General features: G+C 47.2%; 1 protein-coding gene across 2 annotated transcripts in view; it reads right to left on the reverse strand.

Moving 5' to 3' along the window:
- The window catches only part of STAC (SH3 and cysteine rich domain), a 138,058-nt gene extending 116,022 nt beyond the window's left edge, over positions 1 to 22,036 (reverse strand). For both annotated transcript variants that reach the window (XM_043595806.1, XM_043595805.1), the window contains exon 1: positions 21,811 to 22,036. In XM_043595806.1, coding sequence (XP_043451741.1) covers positions 21,811 to 21,921 — 111 coding nt within the window. In that variant the 5' untranslated portion in view covers positions 21,922 to 22,036. The remainder of the gene's footprint in view (positions 1 to 21,810) is intronic.
- Positions 22,037 to 23,544: the final 1,508 nt, after the last annotated feature.

The raw sequence follows: 23,544 nt of genomic DNA on the forward strand, positions 1-23,544 counted from the left end.
AGAGCATGAACGGGGGAGGGGCAGAGAGAGAGGGAGACACAGAATCGGAAACGGGCTCCAGGCTCCGAGCCATCAGCCCAGAGCCCGATGCGGGGCTCGAACTCAGGGACCGCGAGATCGTGACCTGGCTGAAGTTGGACGCTTAACCGACTGCGCCACCCAGGCGCCCCTGATGGTTTGTTTTAAATAGAAACGCATTCTTCTGATATGGTCACAGTACATTTGAATGTCTCCGAAGTTGCCAGTTGGGAAGTTTTTACGTGTGGCCATAATCCTTGTGCTAGCTCCCGCTTCTCCGGGTTAGCGTGCCGGGTTTTCGTATGCTGGCCCTTCTCGTATGTGCTTCTGTTCACACTTGTGGGCGACGAACTAGCATGATCATGTGGGGGGCTGGGGTCTGTCTCCTCTGCTCCCCTGCGTCTGTCAGATTCGGGAATGTGGAGAGGCAGCCTTTGCTTTGGGGTACGTGGCTGGGGATCAAGTAGGCAGGACGGACACTCCCATAAATGCCAACGTCTGGAGGATTCTACTTGGAGAACTGAATGCTTTCATATATCTTATTCCTGGGTAGAGCTGTCTTCTGTTATTGTCTTGTAGTCAGGAGTTCTGAAGTCTGGAATTATCTTGGGCTCTGGCCCTCTGCCTGGGCCCTGCATCCGTTCTGGGTGACCTCCTAGGCCGATGCTTTGCGTTGTTCAGACTCAACTCCTGAGGTGCTCGCTTCGGGCAGAAGCCCGTGCTTCTAGCTCTTTGCAAATTCGGAGAATGAGGAGGAATGACGGGGACTCTGTAAGGTGGGCAGCTCTTCGTGACTTACCTGGGGGCCTGCTGAGACCACCCCTGCTCTTTGCGGCCGCTGACTCAGTCTCCAGGGATCTTCTGGTGACATCTGCACTCGTGTGCGTAACTACCAACTCCAGACCCTGCTTTGGACGACAGCTGTCTCTCATCTGCTTTCTCCATTACCTCAATGCTCTCTGCTTCCAATCTCCCACAACTTTCTCACCAATTCCAGCCTGCTGACGCTATCTTTCCGGGTTTTCCCACACTGTCAGCCATGTGATCTCTTCCCAGACGGTTTCTGCTATGCCAATGGGAGTTTTGAGAGGAAAGACAATTAAACACCTACACCTGGTTTGGTTTCTGAATGGCGAGTCTGTAATGATCTTTATTTTTATTAAGTGTGTTTATTTACTTTGAGAGACAGAAAGAGGACACACAAGTGAGCGGGGGAGGGACAGAGAAAGAGGGGGAGAGAGAGAAGCCCAAGCAGGCCCCGCGCCATCAGCAGGGAGCCTGACGTAGGGCTTGATCCCACGAACTGTGAGCTCATGACCTGAGCAGAAATCGAGGCTCAGACGCTTAACTGACTGAGCCCCCCAGGCGCCCCAAGACGTTAATGACCTATCACGCAGGGCTGACCATTTGCTTGGACAAGTTACCTTCTCAGCCCCAGTTTGGTTACCTCGGACTGAGTATTAACCTACGACAAGGGGGCTCTTCTCAGGATTGCAGACAGGATTTAAAGAGCCCGGTGAGTAGCAAGCAGTCGGTACACAAGGACCCAGCAAATGGCACCTGCTGCTACCATTTGCGGGCTTCGGATTCTGTGTCTCCCCTTCTCTCTGCCCCTCCCATGCTCACGCTCTCTGTTTCTCAATAATAAATTTAAAAAGTCACACAAAAAAATATATTAAATGTTTACTTTGGCTTTGTGGGGAATAAAACGTGAAAACAGATGTAAAGCCTTCCCCTACAAGCTGTCGCCGCTTTGAGAATGTGGATACGGAAAAAGGAAAACCAACCAGCCAACGGCCGGGACTCAGAGCCGCAACTGGGTATGAACTTGAGCGTAGACCCCTGGCAGCCACAGGCCTCCAGGCAGGTCAGGTCACTTCCCCGGGCCTGGGCCCCTGCGGCTTCCTCAACCTTAAAACGAGGATAAATGAAACGATGCGCGTAGATCGCCTTGCACAGCGAGTCCCCAGGAAAGGTCTGCCCCCCACCTCCTTGCCCGCGCTCTTGCCCCGCCAGGCTCTCCTGCAGGGACGGCTTCGTCGGTGAAGGCCTGTGTGTGGTCGCGCTTACCGGGGCCCTGCATTGGGTTTAATTCTCTTCTGCTGCGGTCTTACAATGCTTCACGGCGTTTGAACAAGTTGCTCCTCGTTTCATTTTGCACGAGCCCCCACGCATCACGTGGCTGGCTTTGCTCGCTGTGACACAACGCGCGGGAGAATCCCTACTGCTGTCTTCCCAGGGGCAGAGGAAGCAGGTCCCCAGGTGCCCAAAGGCAGCAGCTCTGGAGTCCTGTGGCTACAGCCCTCCCAGCTTCATCTCCAGCCACGTCCCTAGAGCAGTGAGCGCAGGCTTCTTGGGTTCCCTGCGGCAGCTGAAAACTGTGGCTCCGATTCGACTTGGTATTTTCTGTCTGGGTTCTTAAGGTATCTCTCTGCAAGACTTCGGAAGTGATGCGCCTTACTGCCTTTTTGTTTATGACTTTGAAAAAAAAAAAAAGAGTATTTCCTGAGCATAAGAAAACCTCCATGAATATGCTGGAAAAGGCAGGCTCAGGCTGTGCGTGGCCTTGGATGTGAAATCCCTGCCAAGGAAATGCATAGCTGGGAGGTTCCCCTGCCTCCTTCATGAACCTCCAGTTGGCCATCTGTTCTCTGTTTCCAGAGGGGACACAGACTGCTTTTCACAAGCCAATATGACTCCAAAATGAAGGGAAAGCAACCTTCTTAGAGGCTTGATTTCCTGGTGGTTTCAAAATTGACACAAAAGTTTGGACGTTTTGGGAAGGAAAACCTCAGTCCCGTGAAGCTAACCTCCTTTGCTTTCTTTATCCGCGTCCACAGCCGGTGAAGGAGGTGGTCGGTACAGGAGGCTGAGAGACGCTGGGTCATCAGCGTGCTCCTGGTGCTTCCCTCCCGCCAGTGAATTAATTCTGGCCATCTATGGGTTGAGAGAGGCTAGGGCCGGAGCCCTTGCATACGTGCAGATTATCTTGAGTCAAGAGAACCGCTGTATATAACCACAGCCAGAGCGATGCACAGAGGCAGCTGCTTCAATGGCCACAGTTCTCAAAAAGGCTTTGTACGCACAGTGTCAGCATCACCTGAACCTTGTCTGAACTGCAAAATAGGTCCCATCCCAGACCTACCAGATCAGAGCTTCTGGGGGCAGGGTCTCGTCTGTGTTTTCACAGCCTCCCCTCCCTAGCATGATGCTGGTACACGCTCACATCAGCAACCAACTGCTCTCCGGTGTTCTTTGGAGGGATTCATGAGGCTTCTTAACCCAGTGTAGATGCCTAAACGGTCTGTCCTGCGGCTTCGGGTAGTCCTTCTTGTTGTGGAAGTGGGAGAAGAAGTCAACCTCCCTGGGCCTCAGTTTCCCCAACCCTGAAGCTACGGGATTGTCTGGGATGATCTCATCCATTCTTTCCACGTGGTATTTTCTATGCTCGAGGATTCAAAACGACCCAGTGACCTTCTCAGACAGTTCTAGAACACATGGACAGATGGTCATCTGACAGCAGATGGATGAACAGTTATTACAACATATCTATTTATATATTTCTATTTCTGTATCTATTTGCCTATCTTATGGTCTAGCTGAATCTGGAACATGGCAGCCCAGGTTTGGACTCCGATGACCTAAATTTGACACTTACCGGCTACTTATCATCTGTCAAATTGGGAAATTTGCAAGGGAGGTGATGAATATACAGTGTCCACCACCAGGTCTGGAACTTGAAAGCTTCCAAAGGGCAGCCACGGTTACTTTGTTGCCTTACACCCACAAACCTGAGCATTATCTCCACCCCCCTTTAAAGCACATTCATCCCTTTCTTTCCTTATCCATCTCTCCCAATATTCCCCACGACACTCGAGCACAAGTGCTCCTACTTCGAGTGGGGCTGTGTGAGGCCCAGAACTGATGGTTCTGCGGTCAAACCCACGAAACCTAGAGCCACCGTCCAAGTAGATGGCTCCGGGCACTGATTCCAACGACTTCTAAGTCAGTCGGAAGAACTTCTCTAAAAACCTGCCCATGTACGCAAGTCACGTTAGTTAAAATCTTTCTAAGGCTCTGGAGTTTGTTTCCTTGTGGCAGCAAGTTTCTCGGTGGGGGGGGGGGGGTTCTTTATCCTGAGGCTAAAAGGATGCCCACTTATCCTTAGAGGATAAGACCACTAAGGTCATCTTGGAGGAGCAAGGCAACTGGGCCGCCCCTGGCTCTTTCCGCACTTCAAGTTGGCCAACTGAACTTGTAACACGTGGCATCCTTCTCCTTGAAATGCCCTTTCTTCCTGGCGGGGGGTGGGGTGGTATATGGGATTCCATCAGTGCTCAGTCCCACCAAGATCCCTAGCTTACTCTCCTGCTCTGCGTCACCTGCTGCGTTATGGCGTAGGCGACCAGCTCCCCCAGCCAGCGGCTGTTATATGCTTTCATCTGGTGTCTGTCAGACTGTCTTCAAATGCAGCCCTTTTTTTTTGTTTTGTTTTTTGTTTTTTGACCAAAGATGTTAGCAAAATTCCTGTGTGGAGCATGAAAGAGGGAAAGGGCCACTCTGGCTAAAACAACAGAGGGAGAGGTGGGGGGAGGCCGTGGGTCCCCCACCCGAGTCGTCTCTACTGGGGCCCCTGAGCCCACCTCACAGCTGCTTCGGTTTGCGGATGGCTCCTTCTTCTGGGAATTGCCCTCAGCCAATGGGAAGTGTCTCCTGTAGGAGATGATGTACGTGCCTGCACCCACCCCTCCACTTCCGGCCAAAGACTGACCCGTACAGAGTGACACAGTCCAGTCATGTCACCTTGAGGCAGGGACAACTCGGTGGTGCAGCTGATGCCCCAGAGCCCCACTGTGGATCAGGGAAGACTTCACCTTAGGCTGCATTCTTGTTCAGTCCCGTCTCCTGTCCTCTCCTGCTTCCTTCCCTTCTTGTAGGTTTTTTCCTAAGAGCATGCCTTCAGTAAATTACATGCTTCTGAAGCTCATGCTTTGCTTCTAGAGACCCCAACTTAAGGTGAAAGATAAGGGAATAATAATAATAATAATAAAAAACAAAACCAGAGAAGCCTGGTAACTTCTGCAGGTACATCAACTTTATATGCTGGAAGCCAGCTTCCTCCGAGGTGCCTCTATATGATTCGGTGAATCTGACCACTGGGGACGAGGTCAAAGCTGTGGCTCCTCAATGGCCACTGTGAGTTTCACAGCTGCTGTCCAGAGCCTGGGAACCAGGTGCATGGGCTTTAAGAGTGACATTTAGGCTCTCTGGACTGATGTCCAACCAGGCTATGGACAGACTTATAAGTGTAGGTCCAATGAAGAACCAGAAAGTGTCAGGGCGCCTGGGTGGCTCAGTCGGTTGAGGGTCCGACTTCGGCTCAGGTCATGATCTCACGGCTTGTGAGTTCAAGCCCCACATCAGGCCCTGTGCTGACAGCTTGGAGCCTGGAGCCCACTTTGGATTCTGTGTCTCCCTCTTTCTCTGCCTCTCCCCTGCTCATGCTCTGTCTCTGTCTCTGTCTTTCTCTCTCTCTCTCTCTCTCTCAAAACTACACATTAAAAAAAAAAAAAAGAACCAGAAAGCGTCCTTCCATGAAGCTGAAGGGCTTGGCACTTTGCTCTTGGCTCCCTACAGCAGTTTAAAATGTCTTTCGTCTTCGACCCTATGATTTATTATGAATTAGAGAATCAGGTTTTTTTTACTTCCTTCTATCTGCAAAGGTCATCCTATGGGCAGTCTATGAAAGGAACTTTGCCGAAGTAATTCTAACCACAGGAACAAACAAATCACCTAGGAAACAGTGCGTATTGCTTTTTCAGGCAAGTTCATAAAACCCATGAAATTCTAGAGAACTTGGGTTATCAGACCCAGACTGAATGTATTCCTTCTGGAAAAAAGAGCATTCATAGCAAGAATCTGCACATTTGAGGGTTTGAGGGGTTTCAGTGGCTCGAGTCGTGATCTGACGTGAAGCCTCCTGATTTTACATTGTGTGCTTCCTCGAATTCATCAGAAGAACTGTAACTGTAGGTTTTAATTTTGTAAGCTGGATGTTTTTTTCCTTTTGCTCCTTTTCTTTCCTCACGTAACTTATTCATGGAACATGTATCTGGATCATTTCGCTTATAGGCTATGTACCTGCCTGGCTATATCTACAGGCTATATAAAGAGTCCACTATGGCAGTTAGAAAAAAATCCACGCTGGAGTAATTGACAATAATGAGACCTTGTATTTAGGAACTTATCTTTTCAAATGTTTCAATTGGAAGGTCAGGTCCTCCGGGGGTGATTCCCAACAAACTGACCAACATCTGAAGCATCCAGTAAAAATGTGTTAATTAAACAAATGGATACCAGCTTTGCCTTTTAAGCAAGAATTAGGAAACACAAAACCTATCAGGAACTCAGAAACTGGCTTGTAGAAAATGCAGCCAAGAACCAGGATATATCAGCAAAAGCCTGATGAACTTCCAGATCACTAAGTAAACAAGGAAACAAACCCCGAAGACACAACAATCCTCTATTTATCTCCCTCTGTTGTCAATGTCTTTAGCATGGATTTTTTTTTAACCTGGTAGTCCATTAGGGTTCAGTTTCCATTCTGTTTTCAGGAACATGAAATTCCAACCAGTTTGATGATTGATTGATCTTCCAACACGAAAGCAAATTAGAAGAAGCAAGTTGAAAGCCTCAAAGCAGTCTGCAGAGAGAACTGGCCTTCGAGAAGGAAGGTTAGAAAAATGGTGGAATCGGGCACAAGAGCCAGGAGAGCAGTGCAGAATCCTCGGTACAGGGGACAAAAACTCCCCTACGTGCATAAAGTTCAATAACTTGTGTTTACATGGGAATCCCGAGTAATTAGGAAAAGTCAAGTACAAAACCGATATAATTGCTTTGAAATTGACAGAGCACGTTCACCTCTGTTATAAGTGAATGAAATTCCATGTGGCATATTCTGGGTTTGAAGGCAGGGAAAGGTGAGCCAGATTAGAGAGAGATTTGCAAGGACGATTCTCAACAGGGAAACGCCTGGCACACACGAGGACACGTTCTCTGTTATCAGGAAGGTTTGACCAACTAGGATGATCCCTTTCTGAGCGTCCTTCCCTGATAAGGTTTCCTGGTACTTCTCTGAGGTGCAAGGAACTCACTTCCCCCAAGATATGGAACTCCAAGAAAATGCTTCTGGAACAAAACGTCGTCACTGAGTTTGCATGGTAGTATTAATGTTATCAGCCAATCATCCCTAGCATTTTTCAATCATAAATCTGACTTAAAAGATTTACTGCATCTGTATCATGTGACTATTATTATTGCTTTTCCCAGGAACTTCGTCTCAAATTTCTTAATAAGAGTCAGTAGGAAAATACTGTTCAATGAACAGAGATCCAATTTATAAATTTTTTTCGTATGTGTATCAAAGTCACATGTACCCCACCCGAAGAAACCTCGGTTTAATATCATCTAAAGAGATGTAGTTAAAGAAGTCAGTCTGCAAATCTCATTCAGCTTATTAAGGGGCCTCCTGGCTGAACACGGCCTCCACCCCCGTGCAGCCTGGCTCTCCGTGGAGGAACCAGGCACTCGCCCTGGTCTTTGAAAGGCTTCTCAGGCTTGCTCTTTCCTCTTCCTTCCCTTTTCCCCTCTGCATGTTCTTGAGACTGGATTGTTCCCCTTCCCGATTTAGGTTCTCTCCAGGCCGGTCCAGCTGCCATTTCCCTGGTACAGCATTAATGGCTCCTCTCGTCCTCACTCTTCAAATCTAACTCTCTCCTCTGCCCAGCTTCTAAGACGTTCATCTGACCTCGTCGACTTTCCTGACCTGCGCCTTCTTCCCTATGTGCAAAATCAATCACGCCAATCCTACTGTCTCCATCTTTGAAAGGTCATCCGTAAGACAGAAGTCACGCTCCACGTTGCTCAAGTTTACTGCGGTTGCTACCCAGACATGCTTGCACAGGGCTTCCTCCCTTTAACTTTTTAGGAAGCGTCCCGAGTTCTTCGTTCTCCCTCACGCCTCGCATCACCACTCCCAGCAAATCTCATGGGTTCTCCTTTCACAATGTATCCTGAAGCCTGTCGCTTCTTAGAGATTCTGCCAACTGATACCTGTGCCCACACAGCATTCTCCCTCATCTGGACTACTCTAGCTTTCTAAGCGCCCTCCTTATTTCCACCCTTGCTATGCTGTAGTCCCACTGCGTGCAGCGGCCTCGGGAACCTTTGTACGGTGTAAACCCGGTACCGTCCAGACCCGCTTCCTCCCGGGCTTTCTCAAGTGGTGGTCTCTCCAAGTGACAGCAAAATCCAGATTCTTTAGCATGGCCCTTGCAGACCCACAGGATTTAGCTGGCGCTGTCTAGAAGAATGTTCCGCAATGATAAAAATGTTCTGTAATCGACGGTGTCTACTGTGGTAACCACTCGCCATAGATGATTACAAGCACTCGAAACGTGGCTAGTGTGACAAAAGAACTGAGTTTTTAATGGATTTAAAATCAGGGAGCCACACATACGTCACGGCTACCATACTGGACAGTACGGTTCTAGCCCCGGGACTTACCTCTTTAGAGGTGAGTATCGCCTTCTGGGCTCAGCACTCAGCCACAAGCACCCAAGGTTTCTTGCTGTTCCTCAAGGCACACAAACCTGTTCCCGCCCAGGGCTTTGTCCAGATCTCTCCCCTAGTCTCCTCTCACCCTAGATCTTGAAATGACAGCTGACACCCTCACTCCATTCTGGGCTGTGACTCAAGGTCACTTTCTCGTAGAATCTGTCCCCGATCAGAAAAGCTCTAATGCTACCCGCTTCCACGCTGCACCCTTCCACAGAGCCTGCGCACTGCCTGAAATAAACGTTACGCATTTTGTCACCCTGTTTGTTATCTGTCTTCTCTACTTTCTCCAGAAGTGTGGGTATGGAGTAGGTGGGAAATTGGCTTTAGGCAGAGTTGAGGTTTCTCTAGGCGATTCTGAACAAAGGGACAGAAGGGCACAGGAGTTCAGCGCGTTGGCGAGGGAGTAATTACGATGATGACAAAAAGGAATCTGGGAACCTAAAATGCGTGAGGGACAAATAAAAGGCAGTGAGCTTGCCGGCTAAGGGATTTTATGGTCTGGTCGGGCTGAAACACTCCTGGAGTAGAGGTGTCAGAGGGGATTAGATGGAAAGATGCCAGGTGCAGGTCACAGGACGGGAAGCCTCTCGGGGATGATCACAGAAGCCGGTGGGGATGTGGAAGAGAACGGAAGACGAGACCTTAGGAGGAGAAAAGCTCAAGGACTGAAAAATCCAGGGTATCCGGAAGAGTCACCTGTAGCCCGTGAACGTCGCCAACGGTCAGGCCAGAAGTGAGGCTGCAACGGGTGACAGCGGGCCTGGCTCTGCCATCGCGGGGGACAGACAGACCCGCCAGGGCGGGCAGGTGACTGCGGAGTTGGGAGGGGGGGTGCTGACCCTGGGGAGGGTGGCAAACAGGGCCGGATCAGCAGGCGAGCAGATCTGTGTGGAGGGCGGGCACACGGTGACAGGGCTTCTGCCAGTGACCAGCATCACCGGGGCGAGGGGCCGTGGGGATCCCTCCCCGAGTTCTCCAAGTTACCCTGCTCTGATAAAACTCAGAGTGTTGGAGATGGAGGGAGGGCAGCCGGGGGTCCTCTAGCACCTCTTCTTACTACTTTCCCTCATGTCGGGTTGGGGGGCAAAGAACAGTGGCATTCCTGTTCTGGATCCCTCCTCTTGGGCCTCTTCTTGTGTCCGGACTCAGTCCTCCAGGCCGTGGTCACAGCCGCGGCCGGCCCTGGGGGAAACATGCCGATGGGAACTTCAAGCTCTGGGGCCCTTAGCAACAGGCAGCGCGGGCAAGCTTCGTTTCCAGATCAATGAAGCACCCCCCGGGGGCTGACAGCCATCTTGTTTCCTGGGGGCGGGGGGGGGGTCATCGAGGATGACTTCTGGTTTTCGGGCTCGGGTTGGTGGACTTCGTGCATCATGCTCACATGTGGGTGAGAATATGTAAAGAACTGGGCTGGCATCTGAGTTGAGAACGAGGGGTTTGGTTGAGAGGGGGGCTGAATTGAAAAGGTATGGGGGGGGGGAGAGCAAGACAGGCTGTCCAAAAGGTAGCTGGGTATGTCAGTCGAGAGCTCAGAAGACCGATGTCAGTGCTGGATGCAGATTTGCAAGTTACGGGCCGGTGGGTGAAATGGAAATAGGTAAGACGTGCCAGGAGGCACGCAGAGAGATGACGGAGAGTGACAAGGGACTGAGGGCTGACAGCAGGAGGCTGGGGAGGACCAACACGGGAGTGACGGCTGGAGGGGAAGTCACAGCCCAAAGGGCCAGAGAGGAACTGTTCTACCAATAGGAAGGGAATCAACGAAGTGAGGGATTTAAGGAGGGGGCACTGGGGTTTAACACAGCCCCTGATCCCAACCCGGATCGAGGCACCGATGCTGTATAAACACAGAGAACTACAAAACCGGGTGTGCACAGCATGGGAGCGCAGGGGCACCCGCTAGAGAAAGTGAAGATAGGGAGAGATTGAGGGGAGGTGCAGGGCTCCTTCTATGACAACTCATCCAGAGATGCTATTAAGATTTAAAGGAAATGAATAAGCTTATGGAAAAAACCAAATTAACAAACCTGAATCATGCCAATTTGTAAAAAAAAAAAAAAAAAAAAAAAAGAGAGAGAGAGAGAGAGAAAGACAGAAGAGAATAAAATAAAAAACAATGTGTTCAAAATTTATTCGAAAATAGGTGCTAGGTCTAGATATTATTAGCAGGGTTTTTTCCCCCCCCACATCAAATGAGGGGCTCTGGGTTCTACAAATTGTTCCACAGAAAAAATAAAAACAAAACAAGTGAAAGTCTCCGTGGACATCCTCTCAAATTGATTTCTAAAACTTGGCATATTCTTAAAAATAAAATCTGACCAAGAACACAAAGTAACAGTCACAGAACAATCTCCCTTATGTATATGGATGTAAAAATAATACAGTATTGGCAATCAAATCCCAGCAGTTTATTAAAAGAAAATCCTCATGGCCAAGTAGGATCTTTTCCAGGAATGTAAGAGGGTTTAATATTAGGCTATCTATTAATATAATCCATCACATAAAGAGGCCAAAGGACAAGAAAAAAAAATCACATGATTACTTCGATACTTGCCAAAAAATCGCTGGAAACAATTCCACGTCCATTCCTGATGGAAATTCTTAGTAAGCTAAGAACATTCCCCATCTTAACACGAGAAAGACTGTCTCAGTTTAATTGGGAACAGGAGTGGGAAGTCTGGGATTTGCAGAGAAGGAGGTCTTAAGAAATGATTTGGTTGCAAATGGATTTGTCTTGAAGTTAAATTTGCAAAACACCACCTTGTATTTCTTAGGCGGAATGTGTAAGTTTGTAGTGGCTTTCCCAGTGGGTTGATGAACAAGAGTGCTAAGGCCACCCCGTAGTACCAACAACTGTACAATAAACACTTATAGACAGTGTGCATTTACAGTAAAATATTGCTGGCATTTAAAGTGGGCCAGGTATTAGCTCCATACCTCCGCTCATATTTACCCTGTTTGGGGAGTTCTCATGCAATAAGCCTTATCCCAAGCCTACTCTACTCCCCCACCTCCAAAAATGAGAGTTATATTTAGAGAGGCAAAATTATTATTGCAGGTATTATGATAATCTAATAACAATAACTAGCATTTACTTACTATGGGCTCAACACTGTGGTAAGCGCTTAGCATACACTCCTTAATTTAACCCTAGCGATGATGCTGCAGACGGGATTATGCTCACTTTCCAGAAAGAACAGTGAAGGTCAGGAAAGGGAAGGACAGGGAAGCTTATATAAGCGGCATCTCAAAGTGGCGCCGTGGGATTTGGACCACTAAGCGACGCTGTATTTCCTTATTGATGGAATGGATGAAATGGAACCTAAAAGATCTTAGATTATAAAATTAATATAAAACAAATTTCCTGTATGTCAGTTCTCACCACGGATGGTTCATAACGGTAACCCAGAGTATAAAATACCCAAACAATACCTAACAGAGAATTGGGCAAAAAGTATTTGAGGAAAACTCCCAAGCACTTACAAATGTCATAAAAGACACATCGACGACGAAAGATACGTATACTATGTTCCTGGATACAAAATCCCGACACTTGTAAAGATTTCACTGAAACGATCAAGGTTTCACGCAAGTACTTTCCAAATATTATTTTTGTAACTTGATGAAAAAACAAAAAAGGTATGCAGCTAAGTAAATAAAACTCCCGGGAGGTACCTGTATTGCCAATTATCTATGATAAAGCTACAATAATTAAAACATTATAATAGTAATGCCAAAATACTCTATAGTAATGTATGCAAAATCACTAGAATTTAACAGATAACTCTAAAGGAGAACTTAGTACATATTAGCATTTATTACATAATAAATGTAACATTTCAAATCAGCAAAAAAAGGATGAATTATTCAATAACTGGTTTAGAAATACTTATTAATCCCTGGGGGAAAAATTAGAGTTCTTCCATACCACATAACACCATAAATTCCATAGGGATTAAGGTGATAAAATGAACAGGTATATATTAAGAATCTAGAGACACAAACAGGTTAATATTTATCTGCTCCCAGGGTGGGGAAGACTCTTCTAAATATATGGAAAAAAGAAGCCACAGCTAAATGAATCTGAGACATTTAACAACATAAAAGAAATCTTCTAGATTGAAAATGTAATAAAATCAAAAAGCAAATTTCAGTCTGGGAAAATGTTACAACATCTATGAAAGATCATCGCTTTAATATTTATAAAGAATTTTTAAAAATCAATAGGAAATGGATGAACGTTCTATTAAAATGGATGAGGACATGAGCAGATAATATGCAAAAGAAAGACTAGTTTTTAAAACACAGAAATAACCCTGTGTGTAGTTAAAACAATAAGAAAACCCCATATGTCTTTGTCCTTCAAATTTTCTGATGTAAAAGGCTACGATACTATAACTCAACCAAAAAGCCCAAACAACCTGATTTAAAAACGGGCAAAGGCCTTGAATGGGCATGTCTCCAAAGGAGACATACAAATGGCCAATAAGTACGTGAAATGATGCTCAACTTCCCATCAGGGAAATACAAAATAAAAACCATGATGGGATACCGTTTAATGCCCAGGAGGATAAAAAATAAATAAAACAAAACAGAAAATAACAACTGTTGGAGAGGATGCAGAGAGACTGGAACCCTGGTTCCTGTGAACAAGGGTTTTGCTGCTGTGAGTCTAAAATGGTGCAGCCAGTGGGGAAAAAGCAATATGATGATGCCTCAAAAAAATCAAACAGAAAACTTACCATGTAATACAGCGATCACTCTTTGGGCTATACACATAAAAGAAATGAAAGCAGGGACTTGAACTGATATTTATATACCCAAGTTCGTAATAGTACTATTCACAATAGCCAAAAAGTGGAAGCAACTCAAATATCCACTGATGGGTGAATGGATAAATAAAATGTGACATATTCATACAATGGAATACTATTCAGCCTTAACAAAAGGCGATTCTGACATATATTCCAAAACCTGAATGAACCTTAAAGATTTATGGTAAGTGAAATAAGCCAATGACAGAGGGGTGAATATTACGTGACTCCTGATATGAGGTACCTAGAGTAGTCAAATTCATAGAATTGGAAACTGGAATGTCAGAGGCCAGGGAAAGGAGATGGGGAATAACTGTTTAATGGGCACAGAGTTTCAGTCTGGGCAGGTGACAAGGTTCTGGAGAGGGATGGTGGTGAGGGCTGCACAACAGTGTGAATGTATTTAACGTCAAAGAACTGTACACTTAAAAATATGGTTAAAATGGGAAATAGTATGTTATGCATATTTTACCACCAATTAAAAAAAAACACCTAGGGGGATTGGATAGAGGGGATATTTGAAAAACAAAGAAAGAATGAACTAGAAACAAATTTCTCACCAACTTGGGTTGATGATAAAGAAATCCTAGCATAGCCATAAAGTGGAAAATCCACACAAACATACACATTTCCTGAGAATTCATAATCACAGATTGCCTTTACATAGATTTGAGGCTCGAATTTCTACAACACAGTTTGGTCTGAGAACCCCCAAACTGAAGACGTAACAGAAAATTGGGTTCTCAGTTAATGATACCCTGGGATACTTGCAGAAGCAAACACACTTGAGTGGTCTATATCACGGGTAGAACAAAGGTGGCAATTCAGTTCAATCATGAATCTCGACCCCTACCTCACACCATACCAAAAGAGCAATTCCAAGTGGATTATAAACCTATGTGTGAAAGGCAAAACATAACATTTCTGGGAAAGAATGTAAGAGAATACCTTCATGCCTCTCGGGTAAGCAAAGATTTCATAAACAGAACACAGAAAGCACTAACAACCATAAGAGGGTGAATTAATAAACTAATTAAATAAGAATTTCTGTTAAGAAGAGAAGAGGTAAGCTGCAGAGTAGGAGACGATATCTCCAATACATTTATCTCTGAAAGTAGTTGTATCTAGAATCATGTAATGAATTCCTGTAAATTAAAAGGAACATGACAGACAACCTAACAGGAAAAGAAACAAAAGGCTTGACCGACTACTGCACCCAAGACAATATTCAAATGCCAAAACGCACAAAAACTGCCAACTGCTAGATTCATTATTCGTTGCGGAAATACAAGTTAAAAACACAGTGGGATGCCATTAATCTCCTATGACAACGGCTGCAGTGAAAAAGACAGACAATAATACCAAGTATTGGTAGGATAAGGAGGAGGCTGAACTCTACATTGTTGGAGGGAGTATGAATTAGTACAGCTACTTTGGAAAGCTGACAATGCCTACCAAGGCTGAACCCATGTCTGCCCTACAACCCAGCGATGCTGTTCCAACAGATATCTATAAGGATAGATAGAAGATATCTATAAGGCTGGATACAAGATATCTATAAGGATAGATACAAGATATCTATAAGGATAGATAGAAAATATCTATAAGGATATATATAAGATATCTATAAGGACATATATAAGATGATCATAGGGTCCTACTTGAAGCAGCCCAAACCAAGAAATAATCCATATGTTTATCATCAGTAGAGTGGGTACACAGTGAACCGTTCCTACTGTGGAATGCTATACAGCAAGGAAAATAAAAATGATTGCCACACGCACGGGCATACATGAAGCTCGTAACATCCTGCTAAGTGACAGCAGCCAGGCATAAAGGAGTCTCCACTACATGATTCCATTTCCACAAAGCACACATGACTGAAATTAATTTATGGTGTTAGAAGGATATCGTTTACTTTTGGGGAGCTAGAGATGAGAGAAGGGGGTCTGAGGGAGATTCCAAAGTGCTGGTAACATCTGATTTCTTGACTTTTGCATTGGTTACAGACAGATCAAAAGTTTATTGTTTGAAAATTAATTAAGCTGGAATCTTATGGTGTGTGCACTTTTTGGTAGGATGCCATACTTCAATAAAAAAGTTTACTAAGAGATGAAAAGCTACGGTAATAGTCTTTCTTGAGGGCACCGTGTCGACGAGAATACGAGACCTTGGAAGTGTTTATATCCAGACCCAACAGCTCTACTTCCTATGAAACCAGTCAGAAATATATTCAAATGTTTATGTGTCAGGATATAAATTTCAATGTTTTTATTATTTATTTATGTATGTATGTATGTTCGTATGTATGTTTAATTATTTTTGACAGAGTGAGAGCGGGGAGGGGCAGAGAGAGAGGGAGACACAGAATCCAAAGCAGGTTCCAGGCTCTGAGCTGTCAGCACAGAGCCCGACGCGGGGCTTGAACCCACAAACTGTGAGATCATGACCTGAGCCGAAGTCGGATGCTTAACCGACTGCGTCACCCAGGTGCCCCAAATTTCAATGTTTTTAAATATGTGAAAGGTAAAAAGAACCTAAATATGCGTCAGAAGGGACCAATGAAATAGATGCGGCCTAACAGTGAAGTAGAATGTTGTACTATTTTTATTATTGATGTTATTATCTCAGAGTATATGGGAAATTTCTGTATAACATCAGGTTCAAGAAAAAGTACATCATGCATTTACGTATACACTGTTCCAATTTTGTTTCAAGTACGTGTGTGCACACATATAAAGGAAACGTAAGTGGAAAAATATGGCAAGTAACGAAACAACCCTTATATCTAGGTTGTATGATAAAGAACTTTTTTCTTTATAGTTTTCTGTCTTCCACCTTTTATTTTTGATTATGAAAATAGCATAATAAGAGCATAGCTAGCCTTGTAAATCCAGCTGCATCTGAGACATGCTTAAGATTATCTGGCAGTGTGGAAGTCAACAGTGGGTCACTTGTCGGAGCCATTTGTTTGGAAAGGAAGGATAAATGGGAAGGGAAGAAGAGAAGTAATCACAAATGGTTCCTTCAGGTACGGTGCTTGGAAAGAAGAGAATCTCGACAATCTACAGTTCTTATGCAATTCCTATTCTCTCTTCAGTTTCTTTGATGGTCTAAGCCAGCGTTCCTCAAACTTGGCTGTACAATGAAATCGCTAAGGAAGCGCTACAACAATACTCATGCTTGGGACCCTCGTTCAGAGATTTCAGTTTAGCGCTCTAACCTGTGGACTGGACTCCCCAAGAGATTTGGATGCAAAGCGAAGGTGCCATCATCTCCCCTGAGTAGAAGTTAAAATCCTTACCAACGATAGCTTCATATATGTGTATGGGACAAGCTGGGCGCAAAGACAGCACTCAATAAACAGCTGCTGATTGATGGACATGCCCTTTCCGGGAGACGCATTCTCATGGTGAAGAGATTTTTCTCCGCTAACTTGGATGGTGGTCCACATTCAGAGAGAACCATCCAGGAATAAGGGGAGTCCTTGGTTCCTGGCTCCAATGGGCCACTGGGTGGCTTATATCACCCTTTCAAAATTGAAGCCACAGGCTGGTGAGTCTGTGGCTTATCTTCCCGGGGATACAAAACAGCTAAGGTGTAACACGCTCTACAGTCAACAGCATCGGTATAGTCCAAGGGGAGAAAAACTCAGTTATACTATTGCAGTATCGGGTTTGGTTACTGAAATGATTCCGGTGATATCTGGGGTTGGCTGGTGACAGAAGTCATCTAATGTGAAGCAGGAAGAGAAAGTCAACAATGTCACACGCTTTTAAATGCTTAAGACGTATTAGGTCACTGGCCTTACAGAAACAAAACAAAACATGTCAACTGGGTATCAGCATGCCCACTCTAGAGATTAGGAAGCTGAGGCTCAGAGAGGTTAGGCAACTATCCCACAGTCACAGGGCAACTGATAAGGAAAGATCTCAACTCTCGTCTATTGGACCTGAAAACCTATAATCTCTCCACATCATCAAAATGTGACCTTGGGTCATATAAGTGATGGCCAAGAGCATCCATATTAAACCTTCATATTAGACCCTCGTAAGGTTTTCTATGTTGCCATTATGTCGGTAGGAGAAAAGATATTCATTGAAATAAGAGATGCTGAAACATGACATTTTTCTTAGTATTCCATGCTCTCCGTCAGCACTTAAAAAAAATGAGGTTGTGGTCTTTCTGGAATCGTTAATGGAAAGACAGAAGGGTGAGGTTCATCAGTGGCTTTCAAACTCTTCAATGCAACTAATTTTATGAAAAAGAAAACCACATGAACTACATTACTACTTCTGTTTACAGGAATGTGCCCTGGGGACTAAACTCCAAGACAGGGTTCTCAAGCAAAAATGCTGCCACTTAGCAATGTGTGTGATTTTAGGCAAGTCATTGCCTCTTCCTCTTGGCCTCTGTTTCCTCAAGAGAAAAAAGGAGAGGATATTTAAATAACCAGTGAAGGTGACAGATAGTTTACTGATCTGACCTAAGCCATGGATCCTTTCTCCGGATGCCGCACATCTACGTGTAACTGCACGATGCTCAATGCCGGTTCTGGTTGTTCACGGATCTCCCAAGGACCATCCGTGGCCCCCCCAAGAATTTACTGACCCTCGACAGAAAAGTATGTGAGCATGTGATAATGGTAGTCATGTTTCCCAAAGAAGCTTTCAGAGATGCAGCCTGAAATATTTATGGATGAAATGATTTGATGTTTGGAACTGGGTTTCAAATGATCCAGTGTGTGTGAGGAGGGACGGTGGCGGTAGTGGGAGGTAAGAGATGAAAAGAGACCATCCATGAATCAATCGGTCATTGGTGAAGCCAGGTGATTAGTCACAGACCGACTGATCTTTAGACTGTTTTCTCTGCTTTTGTGTATGTTGGCATTTTCCGTACCAAAATCAATATACACAATAGAAAGTATCCATAATTTAAAAAAACACTGAGAGTAGATGATCTCCAGTGTTCCCAGCGCCCATAATCTATGATGTACCATTCCGAACAGTCTGCAAAAAAAAGTGGACTTCTGGAAACATCTTATGGGCTCAGGGCACTGAACTATCATCGTCCTCTCCTAATGGACTTTCTCGACCAAAGGATTTATTGCGGCCCCGCTTTCTAGACGATTCTGTGACATCCCATTTAGTTGTTTCCATAAGTATATTTTCAGGGGTGGGGAGGGGGATAGTAGAAAAACCAAACACTGAGAAGCTGGACAAGACTTGGTTTTTCATCATTTCATATGATAATGTGGCTCAATTTATTTTCAAAGATTTCTTCTCGAGAGAAGCCCGAAATACTGCTGTAGGTGACTTTGAGTGGCGTGTGGAATACTTGAGTGGGGTGTTAGGGGAACCAGGAGGAAGGCAAACAGTGCCCAAGCGGGACAGGGAGTTGTGGTGGAGGGCTGGGCTCCAGAGCTATGCCGCCTGGGGCTCTGGCCTAGCTGTGGCTCTCAGCTAGCTCTGTGATCTTGGGCAAGTCCCCTAACCTTTCTGAGCTCTGCTTCCTATTCATAAAATAAGGCCCTCTCACAGGGTGACTGTGAAGATCCAAGTTGTACCTGATACACGGCACACATTCAGCAGATGCTGACCATAGTTCGCTCAGCTACGCGAATACAAAAGCAGATCTTCAAAAAGATGTATGACGTAGACCAAAATGTTATCGGTAGTCACCTCGGGATGGTGAGCCAATGAGGGACTTTTTTTTTTCTTTCTTTTTTTTGGTCCGGGCTTTTCAAATTTGTACAAAGGGTATTTGTCACCCTTCCAATCAGAGAAGAAAAGGGGTTTTGTTTTTGTTTTTTTTTAGGAAGTAATTTTAAAAGTCTTTCTTGAGGAAGCTTAATGCTCAGAGGGACTTAAAACATTTTAGTGGTATTTTCACAGACCATTTCAGAAGTGCCTACTAATGCCTTGTTCCTTCCTTCCTTCCTTTCCTTCCATCCTCAGGGTGGAACATCCGTGTAAACAGCCGTGAGCTTTCAAATCTGACACTCCTGGTGTAGAATAAATAGAGCCTTCTTAGGTGTGGGCGGTTCAGCCTTTCTGAGGGACAAGGGCTTTGAGAATATCACCAATGCCACCCCAAAAAACTCACATTCAGCCACACTGTTTTGCCTTCAGCTTCCTGGGGTTCATGGCCCCCCCGGCGGCCCATCTCCACTGACAAGAACACCGACCATAAATTTCGGGCCGTATACGCGCACTTCAGGTGTCTAGGCCACTTGGAGAAAAACTTGCATGTGCGAAATTTGAAACCACAGTCAGATAAATCAGTGGATAATTATGGGTATCGCATATGTAGTTTTTCCTCTGCCAAGGAATTTGCATTGGGGTATCTATAAATAGCAAATCCATACAGTGTGTTTAAACCACGCTGCCGCATCCGCAAATGCTAAGCCCTCTCCAGAACACGCCTACTGCGGGAGCAGCCGGCCCAACTGAGAAAGTTGAGTACTAGTCTCACTCTTGAGTTCTGCTGCCTTCATTTACCGTATTCCAGATCAGCTCTGAGACGGCCACTAACCCACACCACCCACAGCCCTTAGGTGGCTGACGGTCAGTGACAAGACAGTGAGGAGATGCCCAGAAACTTCCAGTCAGAGGAGAGGTGGTGTGTGTGTGTTCAGGGTGTGAGGCTGCTTCGGGGTGGATCATCTGTGGTGGGGTGGACCCGCCTCAGCTCAGGAAGGAAAAGGATAAACCCTGATGGGGCTCTTACAGGTACTGGGCCGTTTCATGAATTCTTAACAGTGGTTCTGGAAGGGGGGGCGGTGGGGCTTCTGCCCCCTTTCCAACTGAGATTTAGGCAAGTTGACACATATATCCCTGATCAGACATTGGCCATAAAATGAAATGAAACAAGATAAGATAAAGTATAAAATAAAATAAAACAAAATAAAATAAAATAAAATAATAAAATAATAAAATAAAATAAAATAATAAAATAAAACAAAACAAAATAAAATAAAATAATAAAATAATATAATAAATAAAATAAAATAAAATAATAAAATTAAATAAAATAATAAAATAAAATAAAGTAAAATAAAATAAAATAAAATAAAATAAAACAAAATAAAACAAAATAAAGTAAAATAAAATAAAACAAAATAAAATAAAATAAAATAAAATAAAATAAAGTAAAATAAAATAAAGTAAAATAAAATAAAGTAAAATAAAATAAAATAAAATAAAGTAAAGTAAAATAAAATAAAATAAAAGTAAAATAAAGTAAAATAAAATGCCAAGCTCTCTTTGATGGCTTACTGCCAGAGGCTGAGATGTGTCCCAGAGCCCGGCATCACTTACACCGAGAGCCACTTAGCTGGGATTTTGATCCTGTTGGTTTGCCAACGGCTCTGACGGGTGTATGCAAAGGGACAGAGGGATGAGGCCTGTCTCTGCCCCGTCTGACCTGCCCTCCGAACCGGCATCCCCCTTGCCTTCGCTCCTGCACAGCAACTGCCCAGCATTCCGAAGATGCCTGGGGAGCTCTCAAGGAGATCTGCACAAGGCGCCAGGAGCCCTGCACGTAAAGGAATCCTCGCGACCACAAGCTCCATCTTACGATTTTCACCCCGGGCCGCGAGGCCACGTGGCGGGTCACGGCCAGCGGCCACGCTTTACGCCCTCCGCGTCCGAGATTCCCAAGCACGTGCCTGGCACCCAGCAGCGATTCAGAGGAAGCGGAACCGTGGCAGGGGTGCTGCGGGGGTGGCTCTGTGTATGTGCGTTAGCGCCACTCGCAAAAGCAAGTGTAAGTTCTTCACGTATTAACTTCCACAAGAGGAACAGCAACTTTCCCACGCACGCGGCTCTTCCCTTCGCTCGGCTTCTCCGAAGTCAGGGGTGAGCCCTTGACTTACGCCAAACGTCTCGTCTCGGAGACGCCCGGGACACAGACAACCCCTGGCCGGCCGCAGGCGCCCTAGCCCTTCCGCAGGTGCATCCCTCGCTGTCTATCCTCCTTCAGCCTTCAGACGCCGCTCAACACCCACCCCGCGCTTGGGGCACCGGCGGGCGGAAAGCGCGGAACCGCCCAGCCGCCAGCCACCCGCGAAAGCGGGCTCTCTGAGCCCGGGAGTCGGGGCGCACCGCCCGGCGTGCGCTCCGGGGGGAGAAGCCCGCGCAGCCTCGGGTCTGCGTGGGCAGGAGGCCGGGTCCACGCGACGCGCTCCAGCAGCTCTCCTGCGCGTCCTGCCCGACACTCAGGTCTCGGGGGAGCCCGGCTCCAGCTAGGGGCACGTCTCCCGCCGGCACCGGCGCCAGTCCGGGGACACGACGGTGGACACAGAGAAGGGCAGGAGGAGAGTGAGTTCGTGCTCTCTTGGGGCGAGTGCGCGCGGTACCTTGGATTCCTGGCTGCCGGTGGATGCCGGAGAGGGCGGCTGCTCGGCGCTCGGCGCCTCCTTGGGCAGCCCGTCCACGCCGTCCTCGCGGGCGCCGCTCGGGGGGATCATCGTGGCGGCGCGGGAACGGAGTTGGGCTCCCGGAGGAACCGCGAGGCTGGCCTTCCCGCCGCACGCCGGCGCGCTCGCTCGCTCAGCGGCCGGTCCCGGGGGCCCCCATGCCCGCCCCGCCCCGCCGCCCCCGCGCCCTCCCCCGGACTCGCCGGTGCGCACGCCCGCGGCCCCCGGCCGGCCCAGCGCACGGGCGGGACTGGCAGCCGGGACTGGCAGCCGGCAGCGGGGCGCGGGGGAGGCGGGGCGGCGGGGCGGGGCGGGGCGGGGCTGCGCGGCCGCCGCGGGGGGCGGGGGTCAAGGCGCTGGGCGTCCTGCCGCCCGGCCGGACGCGCGTCGCCCGGGGGCGGCGAGGGGGTGCCCAGGAGGGGCGGTGCGGGGACGAGGCGCCCGAGGAGGAGCCGGCCGGGAGGGAGCACCTGCGCCCGCCGCCCGGTTCCTCACCCCAAGGAACAGCGACTCCAGCGGAGACGGTGACTTAGCTCGGCTATTTATAGGGCGCAGCGACGGGCGTGGGGAGAGAGCCGGGGTTTCCCTGCTCGAAGGCGGGCTGCGCTCCCCGGTTCGGCTTTGGACTAAAGCAGAAGCGCGGTGCGGGCGAGGCCGCGTCCCCGTTTTGTGCGCTCGTGCGCGCAGCCCTCTGCGCTTTGTCGCGTGTTTCGTCCTCGCGGCCGCCCTCTTGGGCCGGGTACCGTGGCTTCCACTCTATAGACGAGGAGACCGAGGCTCTGGGGAGGCGAAGTACTTTGCTCCAAGTCATTGGGTTGTAAGTAGCGGCGCTGGGACTGGAGCCCGTGTTGGCTTCAGAATCCGTGTCTTTGGACCCTGGACCCTCAGGTGGAGGCGGTTCTGCAAGGCCGAAGAGCCCACGGGGCTTTGCCGGATAGCAAGGAGTTCAGGGCTGTTCGCAGAAGGACAAACCAGTCTGCCTTAAGGAAGCCTTTGGAAACACAGAGGTGGCCCCATTGGGTACGGGGACCGAAGGATCCATTAGTTTTCCCAGGACCCCTCCTCAGCCTGCAGGGAAAGGAAATACATCTGGCTATTTAAAAGCCCTTAATTTTCATAAATGCAAACCTCCCTCAGTTGCCTAACAGAAAATCGTGACCTTGTGTCCAGCTTTTCCTGATCAGCCGTAAATTGGGCGAGGCCAGCGTCGTGGGAACGCCACCTGTGCGGTCTCACCCGGGCCGCTGTACTTGCTCTGATGCTCTCCTGTCACCATCTTGAAGTCCCCTTGTTTTTTAACTTTTAAATTGTTTTCGGGCGGAGGGTGGCCGCCACACAATGTTACATTAGTTTCAGGTGTAGGACACAGTGATTCAGCATCGCTGTTCGCTGCGCTGTGTCTGCCGCGTGCGTTGCTCCTGTGTCACCATCGGATGCTGTTGCGGTGCCACTCACCATATTCCCTGTGCTGCGCGTTTCATCCCGGTGACTTACTCTCTCCATGACTGGAAGCCGGTGCCTTTGACTCCCCTTCACCCTTTTCGCCCAACTTCCCCTCCCCGTTCTCCTCTGGCAAGCACCAGTTTGTTCTCTGGATCTATGGGTCTGTTTGAAATTCTTGAGAATATCTGAACAAGGGGCCCTGCATTTTCATTTGGTATCAGATCCTGGGGA

Source organism: Prionailurus bengalensis, chromosome C2, assembly GCF_016509475.1.
Source record: "Prionailurus bengalensis isolate Pbe53 chromosome C2, Fcat_Pben_1.1_paternal_pri, whole genome shotgun sequence".
NCBI lineage: Eukaryota > Metazoa > Chordata > Mammalia > Carnivora > Felidae > Prionailurus > Prionailurus bengalensis.